The sequence below is a fragment of the Syngnathus leptorhynchus genome, chromosome 2 (assembly GCF_054491065.1).
Source record: "Syngnathus leptorhynchus isolate UIUO chromosome 2, UIUO_Slep, whole genome shotgun sequence".
Lineage (NCBI taxonomy): Eukaryota > Metazoa > Chordata > Actinopteri > Syngnathiformes > Syngnathidae > Syngnathus > Syngnathus leptorhynchus.
In genome coordinates, this window is record NC_141196.1 from 8,907,469 (window position 1) to 8,916,824 (window position 9,356).

Below are 9,356 nucleotides of genomic sequence, written 5' to 3' on the forward strand. Positions count from 1 at the left end.
ATCGGACCTGCCGGAGCCTCCGTGTGCATCATCAACAGGTTGGCTGGGTGTGATCAGTAGAAGAAATGGAATATGGTCAGGTAATGACCTTCTGTGGGAGCTAGCTGCAGGATATGGGGATTGTTTTCCACATAGACCTGGCGGAATATATACTGAGCTAGGAAGATGAACTGTTGGATAACAGCGGTGGCTTGCTTCAATCCACATGATGGTTATTACCTGACCAAATGCAAAAAAAGGAGATCCTCAGAACTCTACGCTAATTTGTTCCAGAAGGAGCGTGTCAAAGCGATGGAGTTGTGAACTCAACTCTCCAGGGTGAACCCCCTTGATCTTGTGGAGCTTTCCGGACGTGCACTGCAGACGACCGCAGTCGGGTGTCACAATGGTTCAAAACTCGCTCAACAACAAGGCCAACAAGCGACATGTGACCGAAGCACAAACTGTACAGTACATAGATTTTGTTTACCAGTGAGTCGGGTCGGATTCTGAAGCTTTGTTTGAGTTCAGAAGCAAAGATTTCCCGACATTTTGCGTCACACTCAGAATATGTAGCGTACCGAGGAGGTCGAGTTACGGGTTCTACTGTATATTGAATTCCCTTGGTAATGTCTCTGGAATAATTGTGGAAAGTATGTTTCACTTTTTAGTCTACTAATTCGCCAGTAAATTCTCCTAAGTGGGACATTCTCTGAGGTCAAAGCACAAACACATCAGCAAAATGGAATAAACACATTTTGAGGCAAGGCCCAGTGAAAGTTGCTTGCTTTCTACAAATTACCTCACGTGTCTGTATTTTCTAGCTGATGTGTAATCCATTAGGAAAGAAAATAAATAGATGTGTCCCAACCAGCTCAGAATAAATTACTGGATGTAGCTGCTACTGGAATTTTGTTTCTGCTGATTACACAAATGTATTATGCACTGAAAGCAAAAGGTTTTGCTTCTGGATGTTGCTTTCAGAAACGATTCATTTTCCGGTCACAGCACGCAGTTGTAAACAGGTGCAAATTGATCCAACGTTACGCAACAGATATTTGATCATAAATAGTGTCAACTATCCATAAACAATACTCAAAGACATAGATTTGTGTGATAAACTATTACTGCAGTTACTGACTCTCTTTCAAGTATAATATGTGATGTCACAATCCATATAAGGGCTTTCATCTGGCCCAAAAACAAATTCTGGAGATGTACTTGACATCCCATATGTAATGTATGTAGGTAAACAGCTTTTTAAGTGACATCATTTCTTTCCAAATATTTTCGACACCCAAAGACACACTGATACACTTATTTTGCGTGGGAAGATTGAGAAGATTGGGAAGATTGTGGCATGCTTTTAGCAAATGGAGTGGAATTTAGGTTGGACACTCCTGATGGAACACTGTTATGATGAGTAAGGATTTAGAATGTTATCCTCAACTAATAATTTGATCATCATTCACCTCCTCATTGAGTTGATAGCCACAATATCATTCATGTTTATACTGATGAGCTCTTACCGGTTTTCCAATCCGTTTCCTTCCTCGAAACCCCCTTCGTGTGATGCACCAGGATCCTTTCTGCAAACACAGTGGCATGGTAAATATAACTATGGGCACTCCACCTTCTTATCACCGCTTTATGACTTTGAAAGAAGTAAGATGCAAGAATGTGTAGAGCTTGTGCAAGCAGAAGAATTGGAGAAGTGACATATCGGGGGTTAGAGCTTCCGCAATGTGCTATCTGCTCTATCGTCCCCACCGTACCGAGGAATTCTTGTACTGGTCTAACTCTTATCTATATTAACTACAAACACAATATGTGTATTCTAAAATGAGTTCCTTGTGGTGTAATCACAAGAGAGGAATATTGTAATAAAGTCCAAATATGTCAAAACAGTTGCTTACCGTACTGGCTGGCATTTTCATAAGGTTTTGAAACCTTTCAGTTCAATAAGGGATTTAGAAATATTACCACATATTTAGTTAATAAAACAAAGTACTGCTGTGCTGCATAGGAAAGTCAATATGTAGTACTTAATCCAGTTGCCAGTTACTGCTATTGCTCACCCCGATTGCTCTAAATATGTACCTTATTTTCCGGACAATAAATCACTACTTTTTGCACAAGCTTTGAACCCTGTGGCTTATATTGCGGTTTATCTATGGATTTTTCATGATTTGTGTGTATATTCTCTTATGTATGGAAATGAAACCTTAAAACACCTGTGGCTTGTAGTCCTGTGCAGCTTGTATATGAACAAAACAGGAGTTTTTGCAAATTTTAGCTGGTGCGCCTTGTATTCGGGTGCGTAATATAATGTGGAAATTACAATGGAAATTTTTAGGATATCTTGATGTAAATTATGCTGCAACAGTCAACTTTGAGGCAATGAAATTGGAATTTGGAACTAATATAGGCATCTATTTGAGTTTGTATATCAACCACCATTTTGCATAATTCACCTCTGCTGAATAAAAAGTTGCCCATTTAACAAATTTTAAAAGGCCCGTCATTTAATATGGTCCAACAAATAAGTCAGTGAGTCACGCAAGTCATATAATACTTGAATACATTTCCCAGATTGGTTTATTAAAATCATTTTCAATTACTTTCTCCTGAAATAAATTTGTATAACTAACCGATTGTAAATAGAAATTAGTACATTTTAAATTTGTCAATGAAGTTACTTATAAAACAAATAAACAATTTATCATTTTTAGACAGTTTTTTCTCAAATAGGTTTGATTATATATTTTATTCGGTTCATTAAAAGTTGATCATTGCAAAGTCACAAAAATACACATTCATTTAACATTTTTTGTATTGTTGTTTTATTAAACGATTGGTTGATTTATTTTGATTAAACATAAAACATGAGAACTATATATTTTAAGGGTAAAAGCCCTTTTATTCTATTTAAAACTAAGGACATGCCGTTTAAACAAGAATCCCTGGAATTCGAAATGTAATTTTTCACTACACATCGTGTAATTGTAACGCCTTAAGGTGACATCATTCCATCCTTGCAGATGAGGTGAGTGCTTGTCATCTTTGGCTTCACTGCTCAATGAGAGCCCAAGAGTTCAAATGAGATTTTAGACGCAATTGTCATATGCAAGAATTCTTGGTTGATCAGCAAGCCAACAGTTCTAGAAGAGACTTATAGAATAGTAGAAGGCCATTCTTTTTTCAAAAACAGTGACATTTATTTACAATTTTTATCAAGATATTACAATACAAACCTCATCAGTGTTCATAATTGGTCTACACAGCTCGACCTCCTGGTTTGAATGAGTGAAGGGGTAATCGTTCGGAGCATGTTCCAATTTCCAAAGACACTTAGAAGTCCATTGAGCTGTGAGCCAGATAGTCCTTCCTCCCGATGTTGGTAACCTGCTTGGTCTGCATTGCCTCCAACTTGGGACAGTCTGTAATACGATGACCAAGACCACCACAAAATGTACAGCCCCTCTCCCCTAAGAAAGACCACAAGAAATAATTGTTAGGACAAACAAAGACAAAAAAGATTTTCACTGGATATTTGGTGAATGACCCACCTCCGATATCCAGCATGGTTTCGTCTCCTGACTGGAGCACCTGGAGAACCGGAGGAACTTTTTGCTTGGCTTCAATGAGCAGGGCCTTCAGATCCATCAACACGGACTCATCTGAATTAAGTGAAATGTAAGAAGTTGTATTAAAGACATTAATATGTTTGCTTTTGTACATTTTAAAACGTATCCATATTCCTGACTTTGAGAAGGAAAGATTGATGCTAACTTCTAGCATATTCTAATCAACTCATTTAGAGCAATACACACAAAGGCCTCCATTGAGAAAAGGTACGAATCATTTTGAACGTGAAACTCTGTCAGAATGTGCAAAAACAGTCAGTGTTTTGATAATTATGTTTCATTACGAGTCCAAAAAACATTTGACAAGGGTGTGACCAACTGAGGGCTGGACATGTGGATGATACAGTACTTAAAATGTGTGCTGTTTTTCTCCTCCATTCCTTACCACAGCCTTTATTGATGAATGTTGTGGCAATCCCAGTCTGACCAGATCGCCCTGTTCTTCCAATTCTATGCACTGAAATAAAAAAATAAATAAAAAAGACATATTGAGGACACACTCACGATCAATGCAACATTTTTGATGAACACAGATGAAGTCCAAACAGAAATGGGGTAAAAAGCAAAGAGTGAAATGTAGTATCATTATAAATATAGAGATATACATAGAATACATATAGATATACATTCAAGCAATTTCTAGATGGCCATTTTGGAGTCCTTTCATGTTATGTATAAGCTAGGCAGCAGGTGATATATTGCTGACATGTGCAGAAGTCAGAATGGCTCTGCTATAATGGATAATGAGGGACTTTTTATATACTTTTCATGTTTACTGAATATTTTAATGCTTCTTGGTTCTGTGATTTCACCAGTAGGTTAATTCATGAAATGTCTATATTTAGCCCATTAGTCACCGTTTGTTCTCATACAATGCCAAAACTTACCAAACACCAGTCCTCAGGTCCACCATTTTTTATTTGATTGTATTTACAGTCTAGAGTAAAGTGGAAAATGGATGCTGTGTCAATCTATCTTTTGCAAACAGCTTCTACTCTTACAGTCCTTCTACAGAAGAGGATTTTTCCCACCCAATCATCCAGACAAAATGTTTGAGGTCATCTATTCATCTCAACGTTGCTTTTGAAGCACCTTTCAAATCCAAGTCACAAGTTGTTGTCCATTTAAACAGTCAATGAACAAACAAAACCCAGCAAAAATCTCCCTCAGCAAAAAGAGATGAACTCATAAAATAAATAAAGAATAAAACAGGATAAATACATACAAGAGATAATATTAAGAAAAGGCCATATGAAAAAACTGAGTCAAAGAAGAGATTTAAAAGCAGACGCTGAGTTTACCAGCCTGAGATTTCATGCTCCTGCTGATTTGAAAGGTCAGGACAGCAAAAGCTAGACAAGAGACTCATGACACCCAGTATTGTCTCACCATAGTTTTCAATCTCCTCGGGCATGTCGTAGTTGACGACGTGCTGGATCGCCGGGAAATCGAGACCCTTGGAGGCCACATCTGTGGCGACGAGGACGTCCTTCTTTCCTTCTTTAAATGCTTCTATGGCTTTTGTTCTTTCCTCCTGATCTGGAACAAGATGACAGGTTATTCTTGTGTAGAAAGTTTACTTTTTAAAAGAGAAATAAAACTTCCCCACCATCAAGTGCAAATTACAACAACAACAACAACAACAACAATTTGCATTCTGGCTATTTCTGTAAATACACCTAAATCTCAATTTTACTCGCTTGGATCCTACGTGACTTTTTGTCTAACGTGGTCTGGTCATGGACCCTTTTATATTTATTTTTTTGGTCATAAATACATGATCCAGTATAAGGACCGTATGAAGCTAACTGTGTCTATGATTTTGAAGTGTAAATGACTGCGTGTGTACGTATGTGTGTGCATGCAATTTGCGACTGGCTGGTAGTGTGACACGAATGAGGACATGCGCCCTAGAAAGCGGATTGATATACCTTTTCCTCCATGAATGGCCACAGCTTCCACACCTTTCAGCAGCAAATACTCATGGATGGCATCAACGTCAGCCTTTTTCTCAGCAAATATCAACACCTTTGGGGAATAAAAAAATATACAATAAATTACCATATGCATTTCGTGTATGCGTGTCAGATTCTGATGAAGAACTGTGTACTGACGGGAGGTGTTGTTTTCTGGAGACACTCGAGCAGATACACTGTCTTAGCCTCCTCTTTGACGTATTCCACTTCCTGTTCACACGCACACAAAACAGTCAGTCACCCACATCAGGATGTCTGCGGCGATTGAAAGCAAGCTGTTGAAAGTACCTGGATGACATCCAAGCTGGCAGCACCCGCTCTGCCTACGTTAATTGTGATGGGTTTGACCAAAGCGCTTTTGGCAAAATTCTGGATTTTCTTGGGCATGGTGGCGCTGAAAAGAAGGGTTTGCCTTTGTCCCTACAAAAAAAAAAAAAGAATAATAGCTTAATTACAATGCTTCTCCTCTTCCTCAAGCTGGAGTTCAAACTTGTGAACCCTTTCTAGCACCATTAAGTTGGAATAAATAAAATTGCTGCCACCATTAGATTGGTTGTTTTAGTATTGCTGACGTACTATAAATAATATACCTAACTAAATGTCTCTCAATAGAGCACTTTGCCAATGTGAGCAAAACAGATATTACATTCTAAATCTATTTTATGTATTCATTTAGTGCAGTCCACATTGTTTACTGAAAACATGAAGTGTTGATATTATAAAAATCTAAGTGTTTAGTAAGGTAACACTAATTGACACTGCTTTTCATATTTATTCCTGGTTTATTAGCCTTGATTTAATCCCAAGTCTACTCAATAAAACAAACAATTATGTAGGCCTATGATAAATATTCATGAATATACAGAGATCAATTTATTGCTAAGATTAAAAATGCATGAGAAGAGGACCTAATCACAATCGGTTACATCATATTTCAAAATGATTAAGCCCTAATCTTTACCTTAAAATATGAAAAAATGGTCCTGATGTCCTCCTCAAAGCCCATGTCAATCATCCTGTCTGCCTCATCCAAGGCCAGGTAGCGACATATGTCCAGACTCACCATCTTCTTCTGTAACAAGTCCATGAGACGCCCGGGAGTGGCGACCATCATGTGTACACCACTGCAAGCACAAAACATTTCATCTTTATCTTTTCTTGGTTTTGTAATGTCACATTTGATAGACAGGAAGTCACTCAATTGAAGTGCATCCCAATACATTGGAATAGTGATCCTCTAAGTGTGGTACGCATGCTCCCTCTAGTGGTACACAAAAAAGAAATGTCACAAAATTCAACACATCCGTGCATTCATCCACTTTAAACAGATAATTTCATATGATGGAAAAAAAATAAAATAAAAAACAGACAAATTGCATTACAAATAAAGGCCAGACGTTGCATAATAAAACTTCCAAAGTCAGAATTAACTGAAAAATGTAGTTCTTAAAAAAAAAAAAAAGCTGCTGCCTCTGTATTCTAACTTTGATCTTAACTTACTGTTTCACAACTTCCATCTGCTCCTTGACGGACATCCCTCCAATGCAGAGAGCCGTCCGCATCTGAGGGGCTCCCTCCTCCTCCAGCAATTTGGAGTAATATTCAATGATGCCGTGTGTCTGTCGGGCCAGCTCTCTCTGTCGCCAAGTCAAATCACAGATCGTTGAACAACATGCTGATTCGAGCCTCGCGTATCATGTGCATAGTCAGGGCCTTGCACAGAGTGTTATCAAAAAATACGTTATGACTTACTGAAGGACAGATAATGAGTCCATATGGTCCCTCTCTTTTAAAAAAGGGCAGACGCTTCTCCTGCTCCAGGGCGAACATGATGATGGGCAAAGTGAAGACCAAGGTTTTTCCCGATCCAGTAAAGGCGATGCCGATCATATCGCGACCTGATAGACTACAAGTAGAGGTTAAATTGTGTGAACATTTTATCGCTCATGTATTGAAGGAATACAATTATCGGGATTCCAATCTTGAAATATTAAATCATTTACACTTCTACATTATTTTCACTAGTAAATAAGCAATACTATACCTTACAACAAATATGTATGAAACTACATTAGCTACACCTGTACGCCAATTTTATATTTAATAGCTGAGCAGTCTAATTTTTCATAAATTAAAACATCTGCTCACCCAACATCGTATGTGTGTGCAACTGTGCATAGCTCACTTACACTGTCGGGATTCCTTGAATTTGAATTGGCGTTGGATGTACAATTCCTTTCTTCTTCAAACCTTTTAGAATTGCTGTAAACATGACGTGATTGTTAGACTAAAAGGTATGACATTTACATTATGAATGTGTGTGTGCGCGTGTGTGATGGTTGTGAAGGTTAAACATTTAGCCCGAACCTGACGGAAGCTTCATCTCCCTGAAGCTTTTGATTGGGGGAGGGATGCCGTCTCCATCAACCAGGATGTGAAACTTCTTCCTCACACGTTCATTTCTAGTCTCCGGCATATGGAGGACATACCGTGGAGCCTTCCAGCTACAAAGAACTACTAGGTTAGCTGATGAGGGCCAGAAATGTTTACTAATGGTATACTAAATTGATTGTACCTTGTTTTGATTGGATCATCATAAATGATACCCTTGGCCATTTCCTTCACGGACATCAATGCTGTCAAACAATGGGACAGTTGTCAACTTTGTGAAAGGTTTGACTTTACCACACTAGAGTACAAAATTATCTTCCCCCCCCCCCCCTTACCTCGGCCTTCTGCAACACTTTCTAAAATCTTCTCTTCCTCTTTCAGTTGCTTCTCCTTGGCTGACTCTTTGCGTGCTAATTTTTCCAAACAAAACCGAGTTAATGAGTAGAAAATAAAACTGTGAAACATGAAATTACTGAATTTGCTGAAAAGGAAACCTTCTGCTTTTTCCTTGAGATGTTGGTGCTGGTCAAGGAGACTGACGTTGGAACGTGGACCGAGCCCTTCGTCTTCATCCCTCTGTTCCTCCCCACTGTCTCTATGGTCTTCATCCACTGCTTTACCACGCAATCGCAGCATCTTCTGAACCTGTGAGTTGAGCACAAACTCTGTGTGATTTACAGGATAACTTCATTTCATCTGCTATGACAAGCTTGAAATTAATTTAGCTCCCACTGAATGAGATAACATACCATCTGTTGCTTTCGGATTTTAACAGGAACGTAAGGAACATAATCTTCATCCTCTGACTCCTCAGCCCCAGAGCCTTGATCTTCTCCATGAGACCTCTACCAAGATGATCAATGACATAGAAATGTGACAGTAGAAGTGTTTAGTTCGTGCAAATGACTACGTACTTCATATTGCAACAACGTCGTGGTTACGTCTTGTGCGTTTTCGCAGACACGGGCAGTGTTACCTTGAAATTCGTTAACTTCAAATACACGGCAAATGATTAATTAGGAAGAACCCAATTTACGTGAAATATTTTTTTTAATAGATTTCATCGCTAAAGCAGCGATAGTAGCTAGTGAGTTAGCTCGCCGCTAATGCTAATGTTGGCTGTTTCCCGCTGTAACAGCGATCTTTGTTCGGCACGCACCTTTTTAAGTCGATTATCGTCTTCCATCTTGTTCAAAACGGTGTGCTACGTCGGCAGATGTGACTATAACAGCACACTTTGTTCAAATAATGAGATTAAATTTGTATGAATCATACAATTGCTTTCAGCCAAAGCTCAGTACGGAAAGCTAAAAGGCTCAAAACCTGTTTCATCTCAGTGACGTCACTGATACTTACTGATGAC

The 9,356-nt window shown here is 38.7% G+C and overlaps 1 protein-coding gene across 2 annotated transcripts; it reads right to left on the bottom strand.

The window, feature by feature from the left end:
• Positions 1 to 1,525: 1,525 nt before the first annotated feature.
• Positions 1,526 to 9,328, bottom strand: ddx41 (DEAD (Asp-Glu-Ala-Asp) box polypeptide 41). Of its 2 annotated transcripts, XR_015063368.1 has the most exons (18): positions 9,153 to 9,328; positions 8,743 to 8,838; positions 8,488 to 8,638; positions 8,329 to 8,403; positions 8,178 to 8,238; positions 7,970 to 8,106; positions 7,792 to 7,864; positions 7,355 to 7,508; positions 7,103 to 7,239; positions 6,564 to 6,726; positions 5,891 to 6,022; positions 5,741 to 5,812; positions 5,558 to 5,654; positions 5,016 to 5,165; positions 4,012 to 4,083; positions 3,549 to 3,659; positions 3,234 to 3,467; positions 1,526 to 1,568 (listed from the first exon to the last, which is right to left on the bottom strand). XR_015063368.1 is itself a non-coding variant. In XM_085904178.1 (17 exons), exons 1-17 carry the CDS (start codon positions 9,177 to 9,179, stop codon positions 3,331 to 3,333), a joined length of 1,845 nt encoding a protein of 614 aa, XP_085760304.1. In that variant the 5' UTR covers positions 9,180 to 9,328; the 3' UTR covers positions 2,879 to 3,330. The 2 variants fall into 2 exon arrangements, 1 of the variants encoding a protein (XP_085760304.1); XM_085904178.1 differs by lacking the exon at positions 1,526 to 1,568 and having other exon boundaries at positions 2,879 to 3,467.
• Between the last annotated feature and the right edge of the window lie 28 nt (positions 9,329 to 9,356).

Coding starts and splice junctions, on each gene's coding strand:
- ddx41 (XM_085904178.1), bottom strand. CDS start 9,179: ATGGAAGACGATAATCGACTTAAAAAG. Junction 8,239..8,328: donor AAGTGTTGCAGAAGGCCGAG/GTAAGGGGGGGG, acceptor ATTGTTTGACAG/CATTGATGTCCGTGAAGGAA. Junction 8,107..8,177: donor GATGATCCAATCAAAACAAG/GTACAATCAATT, acceptor AGTTCTTTGTAG/CTGGAAGGCTCCACGGTATG.